This window comes from Natrix helvetica, assembly GCF_964273705.1.
Source record: "Natrix helvetica genome assembly, chromosome: 5".
Taxonomy (NCBI): Eukaryota; Metazoa; Chordata; class Lepidosauria; order Squamata; family Natricidae; genus Natrix; species Natrix helvetica.
Window position 1 is genome coordinate 41,647,310 of NC_138551.1, and position 24,678 is coordinate 41,671,987.

General features: G+C 42.2%; 2 protein-coding genes across 3 annotated transcripts in view; one reads left to right on the forward strand and one right to left on the reverse strand.

The window, feature by feature from the left end:
• Window positions 1-15,261, forward strand: part of SNED1 (sushi, nidogen and EGF like domains 1) — an 87,452-nt gene extending 72,191 nt beyond the window's left edge. For both annotated transcript variants that reach the window (XM_081954449.1, XM_081954450.1), the window contains 11 exons: window positions 1,412-1,595; window positions 2,333-2,445; window positions 6,840-7,118; window positions 7,776-7,911; window positions 8,044-8,126; window positions 8,219-8,320; window positions 8,461-8,577; window positions 11,073-11,160; window positions 11,686-11,769; window positions 12,216-12,245; window positions 13,011-15,261. In XM_081954449.1, the coding sequence (XP_081810575.1) occupies window positions 1,412-1,595; window positions 2,333-2,445; window positions 6,840-7,118; window positions 7,776-7,911; window positions 8,044-8,126; window positions 8,219-8,320; window positions 8,461-8,577; window positions 11,073-11,160; window positions 11,686-11,769; window positions 12,216-12,237 (1,208 nt within the window). In that variant the 3' untranslated portion in view covers window positions 12,238-12,245; window positions 13,011-15,261. The remainder of the gene's footprint in view (window positions 1-1,411; window positions 1,596-2,332; window positions 2,446-6,839; window positions 7,119-7,775; window positions 7,912-8,043; window positions 8,127-8,218; window positions 8,321-8,460; window positions 8,578-11,072; window positions 11,161-11,685; window positions 11,770-12,215; window positions 12,246-13,010) is intronic.
• A 146-nt stretch (window positions 15,262-15,407) lies between these two features.
• On the reverse strand, window positions 15,408-24,285 carry MTERF4 (mitochondrial transcription termination factor 4). The gene is made up of 4 exons (XM_081954451.1): window positions 24,077-24,285; window positions 19,708-20,209; window positions 17,545-17,729; window positions 15,408-15,960 (listed from the first exon to the last, which is right to left on the reverse strand). The coding sequence occupies exons 1-4, from the start codon at window positions 24,110-24,112 to the stop codon at window positions 15,616-15,618; spliced, it is 1,068 nt and encodes a 355-aa protein (XP_081810577.1). The 5' UTR covers window positions 24,113-24,285; the 3' UTR covers window positions 15,408-15,615.
• Window positions 24,286-24,678: the final 393 nt, after the last annotated feature.

Genomic DNA, 24,678 nt, shown 5'->3' on the forward strand with positions numbered 1-24,678 from the left:
ATATCCTCCCGTTTTGGAGCTGCCCCTACTTCATCAGCCAAATGGCTGGATTTTTTGTCACCGGCTTGAAGACTTTCTCTTGGATCAATCAGGGACTTTGCAATGTCCCTGAGATCAGCAAGATGTATTCTTCCTGTTCACCGTCTCTGCGGGATGGTTTAGGTCCATTTGGCAAAAGTGTCAACTGCGATCTCAGAGCATTGAGATCACATGCTGTATCGTCACGACTTCGGCCCCGCCTCCCCCTGGCTTCTGATTTTTTGATCACGTGACCATGGGGATGCTGCCACAGTTGTAAGCGTGGGAAAGAGTCATAAATCACTTTTTTCAGTGCTGTTGTAACTTCAGTTGGTCACAGAACAAATGTTTGTAACTTGAGAATTATCGGTACATGTATAAAAGCATTTAAAAAAAGATTTAAAAATCAACATTTAGAAATTAGAATTAAAATGTACAAATCCCAGGCAGAGAAGGATATCTTGCTGCTAGTCTCAAATACAAGCCACAAACTGAGACTTTCCTGGATATTGGTGTAAATTGTGGCTGCAGCCTTTCTATCCGGTGGATTTACTGCCGACATTACTGCCAGTTCAGTGCGTGTGCAATTATGTGCCCGCACTTCACGTGCGCCAGACGCTCGCTCTGTGCGCGTGCATATTTACCCATAAATGCAATTAAAATTGTTCTGCGCATGCACAGAACTGAAAAACAAGATGGCAGCATTGGCCGCACCAGCCAGGGAATCGGTTCAGGGGTGTGGCAGGCCTGGGTCGTTGTCGGTGCCAGCAACCCAGGCCTCCAAACAACTATCGGTTCAGTTGAACTGGTCCAAACCGGTAGGAACTCACCATTGTTTTTTATGACATTCACTTTACTTTTTTATGGAGCGTCTCAGGGCTTTGCACTTTCCCACTCTTTTTTAACATGTACATGAAGCTGCTGGGTCAGATCATCTGTTGACATGGGGAATGGTATCAGTAGGCTAGTGATACCTAAATGTACATCTCTTCTTTGACTTTACCAGGTGATGCACTCAGGTTCTTTCCCATTTCCTGGAGGCTCTAGGATTGAATGGGGGAGATGGGTGATGACATAAATCAAATAAATAAATACTTGGTAATTGAGTGTGTCAGAACCTCTTGAGGGAGACCCTTTACTATAGAATAAAATGCTTTTTCTCCGGTACAGTTACAAGACGCCATGTAGTTTACTGCCAAAGGAGGTGGGATGGGGGAGGGCTGCATTCTGTGGTAAAATTCTTGTCAAAATCCCAGAGCAACATTTGTCTTAGTAGAAAACAAGAAAAAGGTTTCTGATAGGTCTGCACTTCTTGAGGAAGGTCAAGTGGGTATGTTGTCGATTGTAGTGAGTTGTAACAATCCCTTGCACTTCCCTTCTCTCATCCTAACAGGACCTCACCCAGTAGAAGGATTTGAAATAGCCAATGTGACTTCCACAACCATTACTGTGCAATGGGCTCTTCATAAACTCAAACATGACACAGTCAGCAAGGTGCGCCTGTCCATACGGCAGCCAGAGGATGTAGAGGATCATGCTGTAGAATTAAACAATACTGTGACCAAATACACATTTTGGTGAGTAAGAAGCAAAAAATATATTGGGATGGAAGAAGGGAAATAATGGTGAATAAATAAAAATAGTCCAGAGTGGGGGTGGTTTTTTTGTTTTTTGTTTTGTAATTTAGCTAAACAGCTGGCTTGCTAGATCACCAAAGGTTAGGCCAGGATAAACAATTTAGTGAGCAAAGCACTCGTAAAGATCCATTCCTCAAAGCCTCAGAATAACCACTGGAAAATTGGCACAGCTGCTTCAAAGGCCTTCTGAGTTTATTGGAGCACTACCAGATTATTTCCATAGGCCTAGCTGAGATTAGAGATTAAGCAGTTGTATTTCTTGCTTAGATATTTTTTACGAAGTTTAGGAACCTCAGTGTACAGATGCTTCATCAAGAAATTAGCTCTAAAATTAGAGCTAATCCATAATAAAGACAGGAAAGGGAAGACAAATCAACAAGGCTAAGTGAAAAAAGGAAAGGGAAAATTTATCCTATATGAATTCACCTTTATTTATTTCCATTAAATTAAATGTAAAAACTTCTCAAATTAGAAAGACAATTGAAGTATACATGTGGTAGAAAATTGAAATTGGCATTGATTCAAGTATTTATCTTCTATTGAACAGTTGTGTGCATATATCTGACTGGGTAGTAGTTTCTGACTCATCAGTGGTCAATAAGGAACTGTGGTTTTTTTTCTTCCAAAATCCTAACTTTTTGATTAAGATTTATTCATCGTATCTAATCTTCCATAAGGGACCTTCAACCAGGACAGAAGTATCTTATCCATATGTGGACCTTGAGTGGCCTTAGTAGTGAAGATCATCCCACCGAGAGCTTTGCTACGTCTCCTTCTTACGTCTGGACCCGTGAGTTTTATTGAACATTTTCTGCTTGCTTTTTGCTTTGTCATTTTGTAATTCACAAACCAATTAAAACAACAAAACAAAACAGTGGTAAAAGTGCTTTTACCCCCCACCCCTTGCTGATACCATAGCAGAGCATCTGACCAAGCTTTGCACTGTTTATGATTTGAATGATCATTTATTTATAAAGAAGGAAAGAGATAGTTTTTTCAACTCTAGTACATTTCTTTCAAATTCAAATTTCAAATTTTTAATTTGTTAGCCGCTCCCTCTCCGCAAGGGACTCGGGGCGGCATACAATAAAAATATACATACATACATATAGACATACAGATACACACATATACATACATATACATACATGGAGGAGGTAGTAATCAAACATATCACATTAATAATAATAATAGAAAATTAAAATTAGCCATTAAAATCCCATGATAAGATACAATTTAAAAGGACTGTCAGGAGGAGGATAAACTACGGTTGAGCCAGGCCAGATAATTGAAAGAGGTGGGTCTTGAGCTTTACACGGAAGGAGCGGAGATCGGAAGTAATCCTGATGTCAAGGGGGAGGTCATTCCACAGGGCTGGGCCCATCAGAGAGAAGGCCCTGCTCCTGGGTGTCGCCCCCCGACACTGTTTAGCGGACGGCACCCGGAAAGTCCCTCTCTCTGAGCGGATTGGTCGTAGGGATGTATGGGGCAGGATGCGATCCCGCAAATAACTAGGTCCTATGCCATAGAGCGCTTTAAAGATCGTAATCAAAACCTTGAAACGCACCCGATAGACCACAGGAAGCCAGTGCAGCTCGCGCAGGAGAGGTGTTACATGGGAGAACCTAGTCCTCCCCATAATCACCCGCGCGGCCGCATTCTGAACCAACTGTAGTCTCCGAGTGCATCTCAAGGGAAGCCCCATGTAGAGAGCATTGCAGTAGTCCAGGCGAGACGTCACTAGCGCATGGGTGACTGTGCGCAAGGCATCCCTGTCCAATAAGGGGCGCAATTGGCGCACCAGGCGGACCTGGTGGAACGCCCCCCTTGCCACGGCTGTTACATGGTCATCCATGGACAGCCGGGCATCTAGGAGGATGCCCAAATTGCGCGCCCGTTCCATGGGGGCCAGTTGTTCGCCCCCAATGGCCAGAGATGGAAACAACTGGTTGAACCGGGGGGCTGGAAGCCACAGCCACTCCGTCTTGGAGGGGTTGAGTTTAAGTCGGTTGTCATCCATCCAGACCCGTACGGCCTCCAAGCACCGGGACATCATTTCGACGGCCTCGTTGGGGTGGTTCGGGGTGGAGATGTACAGCTGAGTGTCATCAGCATACAGATGGTATCCCACCCCAAAGCCACGGATGATCTCACCCAGCGGTTTCATGTATGTGTTGAACAGGAGTGGCGAGAGAACCGACCCCTGTGGCACCCCGCAAGTGAGGGGGCTCAGGGTCGATCTCTGCTCCCCTGCCAACACACGTTGCGTCCGGCCGGAGAGGTAGGAGCCGAACCACCGTAAAACGGTGCCCCTGACTCCCAACCCCCATAGCCGGTGCAACAGGATACCATGGTCGATGGTATCGAAAGCCGCCGAGAGATCTAATAGGACCAGGACAGAGGAACAACCTCTATCTCTGGCCCTCCAGAGATCATCAACCAATGCGACCAAGGCCGTCTCTGTGCTGTGCCCGGGTCGGAAGCCGGACTGGCGCGGGTCTAGATAATCATTCTCCTCCAAGTGACGTGGAAACTGTTGGGCCACCACACTCTCTACAACCTTCGCTAAAAAGGGAAGGTTGGAGACTGGACGATAATTAGCTAGCTCCATTGGGTCCAGGGAAGGCTTCTTGAGTAGGGGTCTCACAACCGCCTCTTTCAAGGCGGCCGGCAGAGACCCCTCGCCCAACGAAGCGTTCACTAGGCCCAGGAGCCAGTCACGTGTAACCTCCCAGGATGCCAGTACAAGCCAGGAGGGGCACGGGTCCAATAAACATGTGGTAGGTCGCAGACGTCCACGTAACTTGTCCAAATCCTCGATGGCAACCGAGTCAAACTCCTCCCAGAATGGTCTCTCAAGACTTGCCACGGGCGTCTCCACTGGACCACTGAAAGGGACCCATCCCATCCGGATTTGAGCAACTTTGTCCTGCAGATATTTCCCAAACTCCTTTGCTCTGCCCTGTAAAGGGGCTTCCCGCGGCCTCTGAAACAAGAGGGAGCGGGTCACCCAGAACAGGGCAGCAGGGCGGTTATCTGCAGACGCAATAAGAGCGGCGCAATGATGACGTTTGGCCGCTCTTAATGCCACAAGGTACGTCCTTAAGTAGGTTCGTGCCTGTGCTCGGTCAAATTCGGAACGGGAGGATCTCCAACGACTCTCTAGGCGTCTCTTGTGGCGTTTCACCACCCTTAGCTCCTCGGTAAACCAAGGAGCCAGGGTGGTTCGTTGCCGCAGGAGAGGCCGCAAAGGCGCCACCCGGTCAAGGGCCCCGCAGTCGCACTATTCCATGCAGCTACCAGGTCCTCCACCCGGGGGCGGGGCGGGTCTACAGGAGGTGGCCCAAGCTCCGTCTGGAACTTATCTGGTTCCATCAGGCGCTTGGGGTGGAACCATCTAATACCTTCCGGCTCCGCCTCCCCGCAGCGGGGGGTAGCACCAGGGAAGTCAAGTCGGAGAAGTGAGTGATCTGACCATGACAGGGGAGTGATAGTTAAATCCCCTATTCCCAGATCACTCGTCCACTGGCCAGAGACAAAAACAAGGTCCAACGTGTGGCACCCCTCGTGGGTAGGGCCCTGAATTAATTGGGTCAGGTCCATGGCTGTCATGGAAGCCATGAACTCCCGAACCCCCTCAGACGCTTCTCCCATTGACGGCAAGTTGAAATCCCCCATCACTAAAAGTTTGGGGGTCTCAACCGCCACCGATGCGATCAGCTCGAGGAGTTTGGGCAGGGCCGCTGATGTATAGCGAGGAGCCAGGTACACTATCAGCAGTCCCCACTGCCTCCCTGGGCCCCATCTCACGACAAGGGACTCACACCCGGATGTCTGCGGCACAGTGAACTCTCTCGGCTCTAAGTCTTCCCGGATAATCACTGCTACCCCACCGCCCCTTCCCTGGGCCCGAGGCTGGTGAAATGCTCGATAACCTGGCGGGCACATTTCCACGAGGGGGAGACCTCCCTCGTGACCCAACCAGGTCTCAGTTATTCCTGCGAGGTCCGGCTCCCCCTCCAGAATTAGATCGCTGATGAGGGGGGCCTTGTTAACAAAGGACCTCGCGTTGCATAACAACAGTCTCAGGCCTTGGGTCTGTAGATCCTGACCACCTAGTATGCGGGGGTTGGTACAAGTGACCGGGTATAACCAGCACCCCCGGTCTCCCAACCGACTACGAGTTCTTAATGTGTCCTCGCACCTGCCCCTCCCCACGACCGTTGATATCAGAGAGCCCTGTAATGGAATGCTGTCTTCCATCTCCTCCCCCACTCCGCTCCCTCCTCTTTCGACCACACCTAATCGCCTGGCTCTACCATCACTCCTGACCTGGTCCATTCCCCCCCCCATCCCTGGAACCCCTTACAATTTTTAAAAAACAATTAGTTAAAAAACCCCTCAAAGAACGCTTCCTCCACCTCTCTGGGTCTCTTTGTCTTGCCTTCATATATAAAAACTGAACCAACTCTTATCCTGTACTGTTTTTGCTCTTCGTTGTCACACATAATTGTTCAGAGAGAATGCTGCAATTTAATAGCTGTCATTAGCTTCAAAATACTGCTAAAGAGGAAATAACCTCTAACTGTTAAAGCCACAATTTGAAAATCATTTAACTCTGTTCTTCATGCAACTTCCTCCAAAGTAAGAGTCTGGAAAGTAAAGGAGGGAATAACTGACCTTACTTGTCAATGGTGTACAGCTGGAATGAACCTTTACCATTCAGTGTGCATGATTTCCTGCTTAATTTTACACGGTATCACTAGTTTAGCTGATGAAGAAATATGGTTTAAATATTAATTACCTCCATAATTTCCTCTGGAATGAGTTAAAAATCCATCTCTACTTTAAACTACTTTTCTCATTGTTCCTCCTCTATACTTCTTGTTATGAAGATCAGCAACCAAATAAGTGCAATGCCTTCATAGTACACATAGAATGCTTTCTTTTCAATGAATGGAATAAAATTGGGGGAGGAGAGAGGATACAAATGTACAAGAGGGCACAAAGGTAACACAATCACAGTAGCCAAATAACTAGTGAATTCCCAGAAGCTGCACTCATTTAAGAAAGCAGAGAAGTGAGCCTAGTACTAATGTTGAGGGTTCCCCCATTTTCAGAATTATTTATTTGATAGGCAGCTGAAAAGGATTCCAATCGAATTTCCTTTTTCTCTCTGAACAGGACCTCTGGCTCCTAGAAACCTCACTGCATCCAGAGTTTTAGCCACCTCTGTCCAGATGACTTGGGAACAACACCTTGTCAGCTCACTGGAAGGCTACATCATCAATGTCAGTACCAGCCAGAGTGTAAAGAGCCGCTATGTCCCCAATGGAAAATTGTTTTCCTACACAGTGCGTGACCTGAACCCAGGTCAAAGGTACCGATTATCTGTGATGGCTGTTCAAAATACTGATCAAGGACAAGTGATGAGTGAGCCTGCCCAACTTTACATTACAGCCCGTAAGTATAGATCACACATTATTCTTCGTACTGCTGTTGTTTACCTTCCTTATTAAGGATGAGAAAGGCAGAGTCAGCAGCAGCTTGTATCTGGGTATATCCTTCATGCATTCAATGATCAGCTACTTCTATTCTCTGTGATAAAAGCAAGATGATTTTTTAAGCAAAACGTAAGAATCGGTGTTTGCATCTTGTTTCCTTGGATGTGCAAATGAAAGGCTTGGATGTCTTGCTTATCCTTTCGATTTAAAGTAACATCATGTTGCTACCAAGGAAGCAAACATTGTTGTCATAGGAAATCAATTACTGAGTATCTTATTTTTAAAAAAATAATAATAATAATTGGGAGGGAAATAGAATAAATCTGGTTGGGATTGCATCCTCAAGGAAATTTAACATATCTGTCCAAGATTATTTTTATGACGAGGAATGGCTCCCTTGCTGAATCTGTTCTATTCTGAGAAGATTTTTGTTGGGTAAAAAGGAAAGACTTAAGTCTACCATCTGCCCAGCATCATAATTACAATAACATTCCCCAGCATACTTTGAATTTTTTTCTAAGACATAGGCATACCCTGCTGAAAAGGAGACAGGCCTCAAGTTACCCGGATTTTTACATTCCATTCATCCAGTTTTCTTATCGTGTCTTATATTTAGTGCAGAAGGATGGCACCTCTGAAAGACAAACTTGGCATCCACGGGTGTTGAGAAACAGAATGCCCCCAGATTTCCTACCAGAACTACATGTTCTTGCTGAGCACTCTGTCCCCGAGGAGCCCTCACTAACACCCAGGTAAAAAATGAAACTGGATTACAATAAATGAAACTAGAATACAGTAACTATAGATGCATGGGGTGCTAAGTTGGTGCATATCATTTCAGCTTTGCAAATGAGAATGTCTGAATGTTTCTGTTTTTTTCAAAGGTTTACAGAACTAGTGGATGGTAGAGGAAGGATCACTACTAAAATCAGCAGCTCTCCAAGTCGATCAGTTTCTGTGAAACCACGTATGCATTGTTCACCCTCCCTTCTTGGCTTTCTGCTCTGTCACACAGCACAAACTTTCTGGCTAAAATCTATTCTTGCCTGCTTCTTCTAGAACCAGAAGCTCCCGCGAAAGTTGAAGAAAACGTGGAGGAATCAACTAGTCGGGCCAAACTAGCAGTGCAGCTGTCAGAACCTGAGAGTACCAAGAGAGAAAGTATGTTTGAAGAAAGGAGATAGAGATGGTCCAAGATTACCCCCTTGCCTCTCCAACCTTAAGTAATGTTTGATTTGTACTGGATTATCAAGAATCTTAAAAATAGCCAGAGTATTACACCCTTCCCTTTGCATTACCAGGTGAGAGACAGAATTGTTCCATAAACTTCTGCAAAAATGGTGGGACCTGTGTTGCTGGCTTAGAGTCTTACAATTGTGACTGTACTCCAGGATTCAAAGGCAGATTATGTGAACTAGGTGAGTTAAGAGAAAAGTGTGCTTTTCTGAACAATTTTGCCACATGCTACTACGAAGGAGAGGAAGGAAGGAAGGAAGGAAGGAAGGAAGGAAGGAAGGAAGGAAGGAAGGAAGGAAGGAAGGAAGGAAGGAAGGAAGGGGACAATAGGAATCTGCTTGGATATGCAAGTGTTGCTCCTCTTTTTAAAGGGGATGAAAAACATACATACAGAATTAGAAATGGTGTTTAGCAGTGCAGGATAAAAACTGCATAGAAATTTATCCATAGGCTGGAAGAAGAAGTTGAGTTAAAAATCTGCATTGGGAAATAGGGGAAGAAATTGATTTATGGGCTGTAGTAAATATATGCTACAATACTGCCAAAATTCCTTTTGGCCCAAAGAAGACATATGCCCACGCCCTGGTCCTAAATGTCATGTTCATCAGACTTTGGGAACTGATAAATTCCATGAATTGAAAAAAAATATTCTTGGAACAGGAAGTAATATTTGTGTACATGTAGATTCCACTTATGGAATCTAATTGTAATATGATTGCTACAAATACATAAAAGAAAAACTTAGTGGCTTAAAAAAAGGTTTTGGAAGGTAATTTTTCATAAAGGTGTGTGGGTGTAGGTGTGGGTATGGGTGTGGGTATACACTTTCCATATAGTTCTGGTTCAAAAGATATTGACCTTGCAACAGAGGTGGATTGCTGCCGGTTTGGCCTGGATCGGCCGAACTGGTAGTAGCAGTGGCAGGAGGCTCCGCCCACCCACCTGGACGCTTCTGCGTATACACCGAAGCATCGCACGAGCACACGTGGGAGCGCACCCGAACCGGTAGTAAAGAAATTGGCAATCCACCTCTGCCTTGAAAGCTACATTTTATTCACAAAATCTATTTCTGACCTATAAATGAACACTAAAAACCATATGTGGGAAGTACCTGTTTGGGTCATGAATGGAAAGTAGTAGTAGATATTGAAAAAATGAAATAAGGTGTGCATAAAAACTTAGAACAAATCTTGTTCCTTTCCTAACAATTATTTCCCAACTCTGCCATTTTCTTTCTGTTTTTATATTGTCTATAATGAACTGAAATTATGCCACCAAGAATAATCTAGAGAAGGGGTTAGTATTTAAACTATAATAAACTTCAAACATCTTACCTTAGAGCAGTGATGGCAAATCTTTTCGGCACATCGAGTGTTGAAAAGGGAGCACTTTGTGTGGGTTGCTACCAGGAAGAGGAGCTTCTGGTTGAATGTCTGGTTTCGCGCCCACATGGCCAGCAAGTCTTCCAGTTGGCATGCGCCAATCAGCTGGCCGATGCGCATGTTGGAAAATGGAAGACCAGCTCTTCTGGTTTCCGGCATTGCCACATGCACAAAGGCCAGCTGATTGTCCCATGTGCATGCACAGCAGAAACCCAGAAGAGGAACGGGCAATGCTGCGTGTGCCAGGCAACATGGCTCCACCGGGCACACATGCCATAGGTTCGCCATCACAGCCTTAGAGTAAGTCACAGTGAATTAAGGAGGACACTGAAGACTATGCAGGTGTTCCAATCTGATATAAGTTCAAATTACTCTTATTTTTATAAAATATAGGTGTCCATCTTTTTTAATGGAAAAAAGAGACTACAGATATAGCTACTGGCTTACATAATTAAGTACTGTAGACAGATATATGGATAGAAATTGAGCAAAGGTTGAATTGCTGCAAGCTTGCTTTACGGAGTGGAATTGCTATTTCAGTATTGCTATTAGGAAATAGGAAATATGACTGCATAGCACAATTTGTAATTGTGTATCTGTGGGCAGAACTGTAAGTGGGAGGAAAGGTTGAAGTTTTAATGGCACTTTGTTTAAGATAATGCATAATTATGATGCTGAGCTTTATTTAAAATTCTAACCTTATGAGAGTCAGTTTAGTGCAGTGATTGAGGCATCAGGCTATAAAGCAGGAGACCTTCTCTCAGCCCTAGGAAAGAGGTAATGGCAAACTGCATTTGAAAAACTTTGCCAAGAAAATTGCAGGGACTTGTCCAAGCAGTTTTTTGAGAACCAGGCATGATTGAACAGAAGAAAAAAGAATTAAAACAAAAATAAGGATGTAAAAAGCACCAGATTTTTTTTCTTTTGAGAAGATGACATTCACATGCTTTACAAAAACTGTTCTTGCCTTGTTTGCTACAGAAATTACAAGGTGATCCTATACAACGCTCTTTGTTGTACAGCATATTTTATTATCTGAGAACAAACTGCACTAACATACAATCAAGTTGTATCATGTACTTGTTATTGGTGTGTTTCCTTTCCCTTCTTCAAATCTCTTTCAAGATATATTCCTCCCTCCCCCCCCCCCATGCACACACAAATACACATAAGAACAATTTAATTCCTTGGCACCGCTCTAAATAATTTTAATGATTTGCGCAAAGAAAATTAAATCCCAATATGTATCTCTATTTATTGAAATGTCCTCAGTACATAATGTTTTTCCCCTCCAGCTTGTAAAAAAGTGCCTCAATCTTGTACTCGGCTGTATTCTGAAACAAAACTTTTTCCAGTCTGGGAAGGACGTGTCTGCCATTATCTGTAAGTATTGTGACTCTTGACCATTTTTTTTCTTCACATATCAAACTTCAAATTTCAGCCTGCTCTCCCTGATGCAGTCTGCTTTTTATTCCAACCTGCCTGCTCACTTTTTTTTCCACAGGAAGCCTAGGGAGGGGTGTGTGGGGAGGAGCAATGTCTTTGACACTGAATTAAAGCTAGTTTAGATTTGTACTACAAATATCATTCTTCTGCCTCAAAATAGCAAGATAGTGTCAACTTTCAACAGTCAACTTTCACCAGTTGTACCACCAAAATTTGGCCATATGATTTTGGGGAGACTGCAGGTTGTCTTATTCTGCTGAGGCTTGGGGGGAAATGCAAGTAATGTCTTTCTGCCAATGGCCTGGAGTTTTATTAGGGCACTGGGGGATTGTTACTCTTGCAGAGTAAAAAAAAAATCCAAGGGATTTAAACTCTGGGATTTAATTTACAACCCATGCTATACCTCTTTATGGTCAATTTTCCCATCATTCATTCTTTGATATGTGTTTGTTTTCCTACCAGATACAAGAGAGTCTACAAAGCGCACCAGGACATTTGTTATAAGGAGAGTTGTGAGAGTACTGTAACAAATAAGGCACTCAGCAGGTAAAACATACGTAGTTTTTATAAGCCATCATTTGGGGAGAAATCCTAAGGATGCCTAACTTCCAATTTCTCACAGTGCCAATTATAATTTTTAACAATATGGTGGACGTCATGGAACCTGGATGTTAATTTATGGGGAACTTCAGCCAATTTGGATATTGTAAGCCAGTTGGGTGACCTTGGGCCAATCACTCTTTCTCAGCCCTAGAAAGGAGGAGTTAATGGCAAACCACTTCCAAAAAAAACCTTGTCAAGAAGGGACTTGTCCAAGCAGTCTCTAAGAATTACTTATGAATATCATAGTCAATATTTTATTCGTTGTTTCTTTGTCCCTTCTTTTACCTAACACACTGTTGGAATTAAATAGCATCAGAATAAAGAAGTTCTTAGAAATAAGTCCCACGTTACTGTGTAAGATAGTCATATATTAAAATTTCTTATTTCAGAAAACAAATCAACAGGCACTGAAACCCACAGTAAGTATTTTTATTGGGTAGTGGATAGGAATGACGGTTCCATTAATTGATATACTAGATAAATCAGGGAATTTAGATACTTGATAAATCAGAGTTCTTTTGACAGGAAATGTCCAGACTCATTTTATAATTTCCCACAGCTTAAGCCATGGGCAAAGCATCATTGACAAGCAAATATTTACACCTCCTTTTTGAGGAATCTCTAAGATATTGATAGCCTGCCAAACATCAGAAGGAAACTGTAGCTATATTCACTGAATGCCACCAAATATTTTGTGAATGTGATGGAATTAGCAAACCAAGCTAATAATGACTGGGTTTTTTTTTTAATTTCAACAAATCAGGCATAAGAAAATTCATGAGAACATATACAACATTTAGATTTATGTAACATTTATATATATTATACATTGCATTTTTATTTGCATGTATTACAGAGCTAAGCAAAGCTAAGCAAAGCTAAGCAAAGCAATGCTTTATAACATACTGTATAGAAATGTATTTTCAATTCATTAGAGCAACCAGATTATTCATGCAATTACTGGCTTCTAGCTGCATGCATGTACCTTAGTCTCAGCTAGGAACAGCTCACAAAGTAGCCATGTAAGTCTTGCAAAGGATCCATCGGTTTTAACTGTTTGAAAAAGGTGCTTTGCATGTTTTCTCTTATGTTGCAAAGTTACCTTTTTCCAGGTTTATTCAGCCACACTATGCCTCACCTTTTTAATATATTGTATTACAGCTTTTATTTCTGCTTCCCTATAGTGCTTATTTGATATTGGCTGATGGAAAACAGTCTCTCATTTTAAGGTTGTATCTCAATCCTTAAATGGAAGAGGAAGATTCCCTCCATTAAGTCTTCTACTGATAAGTGCCAGAGTTGTTGTACCAACAGAATTCCTCACCATGATCCTACTTGCTTTTGGAATACCAAGAAACTGCTCTCAAGGAATGCTGAATAACAGTGATCTGCTACAGATTTTAATTGCAATGTGAATAGAGAACAAATCCATTTATTAATTTACAATCGAAATACAAATATTTGGCATGAAATGGAGAATTATTACATCAGTACCTGCAATACTGAACCATGTAGATTGTCTTCAGCTCCACCTCATCCCAAGGATACCATAACTTCATCATGTCAACTGGTTTTTTTAAAATTGGGGGGGGGGGCAGCTGGAACAAAAGACTTGACCTTTTTTGTTCAAGAATAGACCCTTCTCTTCAGCAAGATAATATCTCACTTTCATTTCCAGCTTCTTTTCATCATAGGATCTAATTTCATTATATAAATTGAGTAAAAGTTCTTTTGCACACTATCCGCAGAACAGTACTCGAGTTTAACAGCATTTGAGATTTGGACATATAATCTGATTTATGGACTGCCTTAAACCGGAGTCTTGAGCGTTCTCTTTATAACCTAAAAACAAATCTTGTGGCCTCAGAAATTGATCCCCAAACACTTAAAACCACATATACAAACCCTTGGGGGGTATTTTGTTCCTTAGCAAATTAATGTAAATGAAAAATTATCCAATTTGTTTAGCCAGCTCCTCAATTCCTTATTGCTAACAAATTATTAGCACTTCAGAAGTTAAAATAAGAAAAAAAAAACTGGCAGCAACACCAATAGAGGATTCTATCTTGTCTTTTAGAAAAACCAAAGACTTTTAGTTGTTCAGCCTCCAAATACTGTTTATGAAGAATTTTACTGAAAACCTTAATGTTTAATAGGTAAAGTATTTCCTTTGATATTCTTAAAAGACAAAATTGTGATGCCGATGGGAAAAAAGGCTTCCATCCCTTTTCAGTGGTGTTTATTTTGCAAAACACGATGACTAGCCTTCAAAAAGCCTTATTACCTAGCCTAGTTAAAATGACTATGACTAGTTAAAATGATAAGGTTGAATTAATAGACATATATTGTATTTTATAAAGCAATACAATAGAGTCATAGTTTTAAATTACTACTCTGGCAGGTATTGGATTATTGCAGAAAAGACACGCCCGTTGCTTGTAACGTAATTCATGGCAACCTTTAAGAGCTGTAAATATTGTTTATTTAGCATAGAGCAGCATATTGAAAAGGGGATATTTTTCTAATTGGAAAGACAATAATCCTTGCTATTGGCTGAAATAGCACAAAGTAGTTCCAAAGTTCCTTCATTCTTTTAATATTTTAACTAATTTTTACTTGTTTTATAACTTTTAAGCTGCCCAGAGTCACCTTGTCAGGGAGATGAGTGGTATAAGAAATTAATAAATAAATAAAAAAAATTAAACCCTAGAAGTCATCAAGAGATGCTTAGTTGCATTCCTACATAAGTTATTTATGTGTGCTGTGAGTAATGGGTGATATTGTCCATTTGTGATTCTTTTCCCTGATGGGAGATGGCAAAACACTAAAGGGCCACAGATTGCATAAAAAATGTAGAATTACAACTATTAAAAACCCAGTAGTCTTCTGCTAAAGTCAGTGTAGCCCAGCAGAAATATTGGCACGCTCATCAACATTACCAGGTTGAATTGGTGTATTGTTCTCTCTATTTCTGATGTGACAGAATCTGGAAAAAATAATAATAACTAAATGAGAACTGAGCATGGTTGGCATAAAATGTGTGTTAGGAAGACTACATGAAGAGGAAGAAGGAAGTGAAATCCTTGGGATTTTGAAGACCCACATCAGCACTGCAATTACGCTACATACTTGGCTTATGAGAACAATCTCACCTTTTAACTAGAATATCAAAGTTCCCAAGAATGAAGAGAACGAAGAAGGGAGTAGCGGCAAAATATTACATTTTTCAAAATCCAAAGTAAAGTTTTAAAATTGTATCTGCGGAAGACAAAGGGTATGACAGATCTTTATTGCTTGTTCCTTGTTTGTCACATTGTTTTCCCCAGAGACTGTCTTAAGGCAGAAGAGGCCCATTATCAATCCAGTACTCTGTAGTCAGATCAAGGCATATGTAATACACCAATAAAGTAAAAAGGTTTTATTTTATTAAAGTTACTTTGTGGGTTTTTTTTTTCATTTTAGACCAAATCTATATCTTATTTCAAAGTCATTCTGCTTTTTTTTTTAAGAATGAAAGGATTCCTGGAGATAGCTATAAAAACTGCATTTATAAAAAAATGTTTTCAAATAAGGCTACCATTTAGAAACTTTATTTAAAGCCATATTTATGAATTGATATTTTTTGATTTCCCAACCTGCCTTTCATTTTTTAATAACTCATTTAAAAATATTCACAAGTATTAGAATTCTCTATTATCAGAAGTATCCATCAGCTCCCTCCTTCCTATCTTAAAAAAGGCAAGAAATACTACTACTATTACCAGATAGCAAAAATGTTTAATTGCAAAATTATTCAGAACCAGTTCCATCATCATTCTCTGAATCTGAGAATTCTTCCATTGCTTCTTCCTGTTGCCTCCTCTGTTCTTCTTCATCGGCCAGCAACTTCTTAAAAACCTCATATTCTTCAATTGAGGAGCAGGCTACTTCAGTCACAAAATCCTGTTCAGAAGTTCTGATAATACTTTTCAGTTTGGGATTGATAATTTGGGTCTGTCCTTTCTTATCAGGAGTTTGATAGCGTCCCAAGCGCTCCAAAAAATTTATTCGTTTGTTTATTTCAGCCAGCGATGCTTGGAAGAAACCAGACTGCACTATCTGTCCATGTTTCATTCCCATCCTGAAATACGCAAACTAAAAAACAAAGATTATTAAGTGAAAGAATAAACACTAGCATTCTACTACAAAAAAATGTAAGTCAGGGACACAGTTCCACACAGAAATACATCAAATTGCATCTGTTAAGTTTCAAGAAGGTTGTGTTCTTAATATACCTATATGAGCACAACTTGCAGCGTGCAAGAAAAATCGATCTTTACTCAGACGTGAAATGTGTACAAGAAAATTAGCCCTAAGGGGTATTGTCACTTTAATTTTAAATCTGAGAATCAATTGGAATGTGAAGGAATTGAGACTGCTATATGTGTTAAAATTCAATCATTATAAATTATAATTATTTATGATAGCTGGTGCTAATGGGACTTGAATTCTAAGTAACCAATCCATAGTGTGGTAGATTAAGGGTGAAAGATTAGAGGGGCGACTGTTTTTTAATTGTAAATTCCTTTTGCTGCATATTTCTACTATTCCTTAGTAATATTTTGCCTCATATTTTACAGAGAAATGAAGCAGATAACTAGCTTACTAACACCCAGGGCATTTGAGTGTTTACGTTCTAAAGATGAAAAGGGATTTGGCAATTTTAATTTTAAAATTAAAATTTTGTGGCTATAAAAATGTAAACAGAGTAAGTCATCCAGCAGAAATAGGGTTATTGTAAAACTTCACAGAATTAGTAAATCACAGACCTGGAAGCCGCCTGAGAACTCACAGGTTACAGGCACTTTCTCAGTAGAGGATGTGCTAAAGCATTTAAGAATCAAGTCTCTATTTGTCCAATAGGAAGAATTGTGCTGCTTCATGAGTAACTGGTTTCACAACTGTAAAGTCTGACCAAGGCAGAGTAGAGTAGGACAATGACTTCCTGTGATCTGGACTTTATCATTTTCAGCAATTGTTAGAACAAAAAAGCATAACAATGGAAGGTTCCATTTTTTAAAACAACAGACGGAAAATACAGTTAAAGATAAGTGAAATCAAAACATCAGGATTCAAGCTTTCCTGAAGTAAGATATGAGGCCAAAGCAGGGATGGGTTCCGGCAAGCCTTACTGCCGGTTCGATCGTGTGCGCATGTGCTTGATGCCCATTGCGTGCAAATAAACACAGAAAAATTGTTCTGTGCATGCGCAAAAGTGAAAAACAAGATGGTGGCGCCTACGGTGGCACCCGGAGAACCGGTTCAGGGGCATGGCATGTCTCGGTCGCTGCCGGTTCTAGTGACCCAGGCCGCCAAACCACTACCGGTTCAGCTGAACCAGTCCAAACCAGTAGGAAACCAACACTGGGCCAAAGTCTTCATCATTATATCTTCAGAAGCAAGAAACATCATAAGGTAGATTCAATAGACAGATATTTCTCAGGATTGATATAACAGATTTTAATAAGCAAAAAAAAGTGCAGAGGAACAAAACTTTCTAATATATTGTTATAAGCAATATTTGAAGGAATTATAAATGCAATGTTAAAGTCACATTCTGAAACTAGAATATATATGAAACCTCTTAAAACATATTTTAATTTATTGAATTGCTCAAATTCAGTAATGGAAAAGTGTACTAAGTTCACTTTGACATCAACAAAGTTATTCTGAAAATACCTGGAATTTGTATTCTACATCATTTAACTCTTCTGAAAGGAGCTGTGGAGTTGTTTGTAGAATTTTTGATATTTGTGCTATTGTGAAGAGACATTTTTCTTTAAGGAGATTCTCTAGGGATTTGATTCTTTTGTGTGGCACTGTAAAGATACTTGGAAAATGTAGTGCCACCTGGTTAACGCTTCCTGTTAAAATAAGAGGGAAAAGATAAGATAGCGCTGACTAAAATCCTCTATTCTTTCTCTTTAACAGACCCATATAGTATAATCTTTATTGTCATTGTACTGAAATACAACGAAATTGGTTATCCCTAGAAACAGTGACGTGCGGTGAGGTTTATGGCTGGTGAGGCTGGTGACCTCCAGCACACGTGATCCCATTCCCCGCCTTCCTGAGCGTGCTCCGCCGGCTCGCGCTCCGCAGTCCTCGAAAGCAACTGGGGAACGACGAGAACCTTCCTGCATCTGCTGGACTTTGCGCGTTCCTCGCGACTGCATATTGCAGTCATGGGGAGCACGTGAAATCCAGCAGAGGCAGGAAGGTTCTCGTCGTTCCCCAGTCGCTTTCGTGGCTTCGTCATCCGGGAGCGCCAACAACATTTCTGCCTCCGCAGCTCCCGGGCGCGGACAGACGGATGTAGCCACAGCGACGCCGAGGCGGTCTGGGCGGACGAAAGAGCGAGCAAGGCAGCCTGATCCTCGGTCGCTCGCCCGCCGGACTGCCTCGGCGCCATTCTGGCTACCTCCGTCCAGCCGCGCCCGGGAGCTGCGGAGGCAGAAATGTTGTCGGCTATCCCGGATGACGAAGCCACGAAAGCGACTGAGGAACGACCCAGTCGCTTTTGTGGCTTCGTCATCCGGGAGCGCCGACAACATTTCTGCCTCCGCAGCTCGCGGGCGCGGCCGGACGGATGTAGATAATATTATTATATTATATATATATGTACAAATACAACACACACACACACACACACACACACACACACACACACACACATATATATATAATATATATATATATATATATATATATATATATATATATATATATATATATATATATATATATATATATATATATATATATATATATATAATATTATATACTATTATTTCATGAAGAGAGGTGAGGCTCTGCCTCCCCTGCCTCCCCTGACCGCACGTCCCTGCCTAGAAATATTAAGAGCAAACTAGTATATTTTTAAGTTACAATTTTTCCAAAGTGTTTCACATAAGGCCTAAGCATGTTGTCTCTAAATAATGCATTTGGAGTACTTCTGAGTGTACATTACTACATTATCCCGGTTTTGTACTTAATTTACTGCTCTTCAGTGCAAAACTAGCAATAGCAATAGCATTTAGACTTATATACCACTTCATAGTGCTTTACAGTCCTCTCTAAAAATCTACAGTCAGCATATTGCCCACAACAATCTGGGTCCTCATTTTACCAACCTCAGAAGGATGAAAGGCTGAATTAACCTTTGGCAGGTCAGGATCGAGTTGCTGGCCTTTGGAAGAATTAGCCTGCAATCCTGCATCCTAACCATTGTGCCACCACAGCTATTTCAACGTGAAATATTTCCACATTGTCCATTGCTTGCAATTCCTTACTGATATACAGAGTATAAATATTTTGTGTGTGTGTTTATGCGTGTGTGTGTGTGTGTGTATGTAAAAATAGCAAAACAGAAGCTTAAAGCACTTGTTTAGCCCAACTCTAGGATCTCCCCCTAGAGGTATGTGCGTATATATAAATGGCAAAATCATCCCATTTTGTCAAGTGGCAGCACTGCTCTAGACCTTTCAGTCCTCAAAGACACTCACCAAACCCCAAAATATTTATTCTGGTAGCAAAAAAGGTTATGCTGAAATGAAAGATGGTGGGTAAAATATTCTAATATCTTTTGGCAAGCAATTGGCACCTTTCTCTAAGAAACTCAGTGTAGATTAAGGGATTGATCCAGAAACATATGTAGCTATTTGTAGCAATTTGAAGAATATCCATTGACTGTATATGATTAACTGAACATGAACACTTACCTAAATATAAGGGACAGGAAAACTAAATGCATTGTGGACAGAATCTAAACAAATTAAAACTAAATAATCCACTAACTCATTGTATAAATTCAGCAACTGCACAATTCAGGGAGAATATTACCTGCATCCAAGCCAAGTCTCCTCAGAAGATCTGCACGTTCCTTCAAATGTTTTGGTGACATTCTCAGTAGTTCAGGCTTCTTTTCTAGGATCTTCAGTATTGTGGTAATGCTTAAACCCAATAGGAGTAATTCTGAAATTGCAGTCAGCTTTGACTGAAATGGTGCATCCAACTGCAAGCTAAATAGCTGTGTTATCTGAGCAGGACTGAATCCCAGGTTAACATAAGCACTTGTGTCCTCTTCTAGCTTCAAATGGTCCACATCTGTTGCTTTTACTTCTTCTATTGGTGTATTAGTTAAAGATTCTTCAGGCTTTGGAGAGCACTCATAGTTTGACCCATAAGGGGGAAAGCCTTTTTTACTTTGTACAAAAGATCCAGTAGTAATCAATCTGCAGTCTAGGAATCGATGAGACCACCAAAAGGCAACTGGTAATACACTGAGAGAAGGTAAATGGATAGAGTCATAGGCAAGAGGGGGGAAGCTGCATTTCTCAAAAATCTGCAAAAATAGATTTTAAAAAGCAAACATAATTGTGTTAAAAGGAAAGAACAAGTACAGTTGCAGCAGATCAAAAACCTTTGCCAAAACTAAACCAAAACTACCATGATTCCCCGAAAATATGACATGTCTTGAAAATAAGGCCATGCCATATTTTTCAGGTGGGCAAAAAAACAAGCCCTCCCCCAAAATAAGCCTCCTGGACAACCCACCCCTCTGTCCCAACAGAGTCTTCCGGCAGCCGGCCCACAACCATAGAGCACACTCCTAGAATGGCCGCTGCCAGAAGACTCAGCAGCCGATCTCTGGAGTTTGGAAGCTGCAGAGCTGGGCCAGGGCATGGTGAGGTGGGAGGCACGTGAGCTGGGAGCGGAACAGGCGCTCGCTCAACCCGCCTCTCCAGCGGGGCAGAGCGCCATGCACTGACCTAGGGGGTATCCTGAATGAGCTGGGGGGCAGAGAGAGCACTACGTGACTTGGCACTTTGTGGATACCCTAAAGCCGTGATGCTTGCTCTTCCAGGTTCGGGCGGGGCAGCTAGCTGTTCTTCACGCGCATTGGAGTGCCAGAAAGCGGAAGAGGAGCCACACGGTGCACATGTGCATGCCAGGAAAATGATTTTTGTTTCCAGCGCGCACATGAGAATCAGCCACTTAGTGTTTTTGGTTTCTGGTGCGCATGCGCGTGCGCATGCAAAAAGCAGCAACAGAAAGAGCAACAGCCACGCATGCCAAAAGGTGCGGAGAGGAGATCCCGGCTGTCGCTTGTTAGCGGAGCAGAGCTGTGGTCAGGGCTTCCCTCCCTCCCCATCCGAGCATGGCCAATTTGGGCACACATTCCTGCTGCTCCTTCCGAGATGCTGGAAGAGGAGCTGCTGGTGAGGAGGGGAGCTACCCGCGGTTGCAGTGGCTGCCCAGTCGCTTCTGCCCTTCCCCCTGTGGCTGCTGCTGCTGCTCTTCTAGGGCTGTGTGGAGGCCAGCTGGCTCTTCTGGGGCACCTGAGCCAGCCAGACATTCCAGATGACGGATCTGGAGTATACTTAAGGATAACAGGCACGTTTGATGGAGGGGGGGAGGGAATATAAATGTTGCAAAAGAAAATATGTCCACCTCACTCACCCACGCCATTCCCCTTCTTCCTCCCGCCCCCATCCTTCCCGCAGCCCACAGCTCCCCACTGATTTCCCTGTCCTTCATTTTGCATTGCAGTTCTGCTCTTGTTGCGCGTTTGTCTTCTCCAAGTTTAAATTATACAGCAGAGCAGTTCCCCCCCCCCAAAAAAAAATATTAGATTATTTCGAATGCTCCTGTCCTCCCCACCCCACATAGGCTGGTCCTGCTGGGTCCTTCATCCATGGGACCATCAAACCCCCATCTACCAGCCCTCATCAAACATGGAGACATGCCATCTGGGAAGCGGTTGCACTCCGTTGGATGAAGTGCCGGGAGACGGGGGGCTGTGCTGGCTTGTTCCAAGGCCGGGAAGGGATTCCGGCTTTCCACTGGAGTGAGGTGGCATTTCCCACCTAACTTTCTCTCCATGTCCAGGGCAGCAGAACCGGATCATCAGTGGGGATGTCCCGCCACCCCGACGGGGATCAAGTGGGCGGGCAGGGAAGCACGAGGACCCTCGAAATCTGGAGCCGGTGCATGCGCACCAGGCAGCTGGTCTTTGTGCACGCATGCATGCCAGAAACCGGCAGACCACATGGCTGGTGCGCATGCACACGTCAAAAACCAGATGATCATCTAGTTTTCAGTGTGTACGCACATGCACCCATATTGGCACTTGGGGCCATAAATGTTTGTGTGCAGTCCCGTTTTGGCAGTCGGTGCCAAAAAGGTTCGTCAACACTGCCCTAGGTCAGTGAATGATGTTCTGCCAGGCTGAAAAGGGGGGTTGCCAGGCGACTACTTGTGAGCATGGTCACCTCATGGTTGCTGTGTTGCGCTGCTGCGACAGCGCAGCACAGCCGTTTGCCCCTGAGGCTGTGCATAGCTCTTTGGGAGCCCGCTTACAAGAGCAGCCACCCGGCAACCCCAAAACAATAAGCCCCCCCAATAAGGCACAAGCCATATTTTGGGGTCAAAAGAAAATAAGACCCTGCCTTATTTGGGGGGAAACACAGTACTATCCCACCATAATTTATCAAATATTAAAGCTATCATAACTTGCCTCCCAATTTACCCTGATACTTAATTACAGTACCCATGTATTTCATACAATTAAGATAAATTTGCCACTACTCTACAGAAACATTTAATTGTTCAAATATGGTACAGATTACACTGAATATTACCACTTTTAAGCCCCATTCAAATCACAAAGGCCACATTAAATACTGTATTTTTAGAAAATGAGTAGCAAATATGATCATAAATCAGGTGGGAGAGAAATAGCTTGGTTTTGGTCAACATCAAAACAAAAAGCAAACTTTTCTGCATAAACTATCAAACACTAGCACTCCATTCTGGGGGATATTTCAAAAGTGTGTTTAAAGAAAAATATTCTCTAGGTAACACTTAAGAAGCAATCTTTTCCAAATAATAAAAAGAAAAGGTGATCACATGCTTCAAGATGCTGAGTGAAGAAGAGAGAAAGAAGGGGCTTGCTGAGGGTTTTTTATACTCTGTTTGGCCCCACCTCCCTGTTTCCTGTTCCTGTGTAAGAAATGTATTCTGATTGGCTGTCAGACTCCCATGAGGCCATACAGTGGCAACTCTCTAGGCTGTGTTTTGAGTTCAGGTTTGGTTGAGCATTGCGTCTTCCCAGGTGCCCTGTTGTGAGATGGGTAAAGGGCTAATACCATCATGCCTTAATCCCATCACCCTGGAGTTGAAGGGGGCAGATCTTTATTATGTAGAATAAACTGGCCCAGGGCCCCTAATGGCCCATTGAGAAAGGTGGGGGCTATTAAGAGTGAGTCTGTTTCCTGCCTAAAAATATGTTTCTCTATTTGATCCAGGGAAATATAATATTCTTCCTTTTCAATATTTCCCAGGATGTTTCATTTTTCTAGGAGAGGGGTGGGTGCTAACCTCCTACAGAACATAAGTAAACATAAACGCTCATCTGATACAGTATACGCCTCAGGTTGAATAGGAATTTTAAACTATGCTATAAAAAACGGAAACTAATTTCAGATTAAATCTGCAATTCAGCATATGTTTACATATGAAATAATCCCATTTTGCTTTTAACTTTGAAATACACTTAGGTGTATGGTTATGCAAAGTGTACCAAAAACTGATCTCTATAAACAATTATATAAATTGCAGCAATTTGTCATTTTCTTCTAAACACTATATACATGCACGTAGTAAATATGCCTTTTAATGTCCTTGAAATCGCCATGTACATTAAACGAATGAATGAAAACCAGATTGTGATTTTACTAGAATCTGACACATAAATAGGAATCCCTCATCAACCTCGCCCCTTTACCACGATCTACCTTTCCCCTTTATGGAAGCTATCCTCCTCTGGACACAAGAGCATATACCCTGAGAATGAAGGGGCAGCATCGCTTGGAAAGCCTTAGGTTGGAAATGATTAGATTTGAGCATGCTTCCGTCTCACCCGTCCATAAAAGAGAAACGGCACTTATAACCCAAATAGTGTTAAAGTTAAACGATTATTGCCTGGTGAGCCGCAATTGGCTTGATTTATATTGTCAGTCAATCGTAAACCATGATTACAAATTACACTTGCTGCGTTCATACTGGACACGGAGAGGTACATACGAACTCATCAGGCGAGTAGCTTTTCCTACGTCTGCTTATAACCCATGAAAGTACAATAGTAAATCGCGTTTCTGTTCACAGATTATTTTTCGGTGGACAAACTGATAATGCGAGGTATACTCACGCGCCAATAGCGGACTGCCGATTTCATATTCGGCATCTTTCAGATCTTTCGCAGCTTGGATAAACAGCGAGAACACGAAAGGGGAAGGTGTTCGTGTAAACGCTTTCCTACCGAAACGGAAGCTGGGGTTGAAAAAGGTTCCGTGGGGCAACCGAAGGGCGGATAAAAATACCTTGAAGTAGTTGTAAGAGGTTGTGAATGAAGACTTGGCGGGGGCAATCAGAAATGTGAACAAGAGTGCGCGATTATCTTCCCCGAGAGTAGTTAAAGGCGCATCATACCTGATATTTGTAAAGAATTCCACTTGAATAAAGGTCCGATTCTTATGAATATTCATATTGCTTATACTGTATAGGTCGGATCTACCCGAATGAATCAGATTACAAACCTAGTCATTTCAGCCACTATACTGCAGAAACGAACGTTTGTGCTACAGTTCCTTATGGATAGTTCAATTGTACTTGGAAGCAACAGTTGTAAATCACGTTTACTTACGTAAATTAGTACTATAGAATTATTTCTGATATTGCCACAGCACAAAAATGCATAGAAGTGATGCCTCACGTTCACAATTTTACAAGACATAGGATTGTTGTTGTTTT

Coding starts and splice junctions, on each gene's coding strand:
- MTERF4 (XM_081954451.1), bottom strand. CDS start 24,112: ATGCCGAATATGAAATCGGCAGTCCGCTATTGGCGC. Junction 20,210..24,076: donor CGGCAGTCCGCTATTGGCGC/GTGAGTATACCT, acceptor CTATTTTTGCAG/ATTTTTGAGAAATGCAGCTT. Junction 15,961..17,544: donor ATGTAGAATACAAATTCCAG/GTATTTTCAGAA, acceptor TTTGTTTTTTAG/TTTGCGTATTTCAGGATGGG.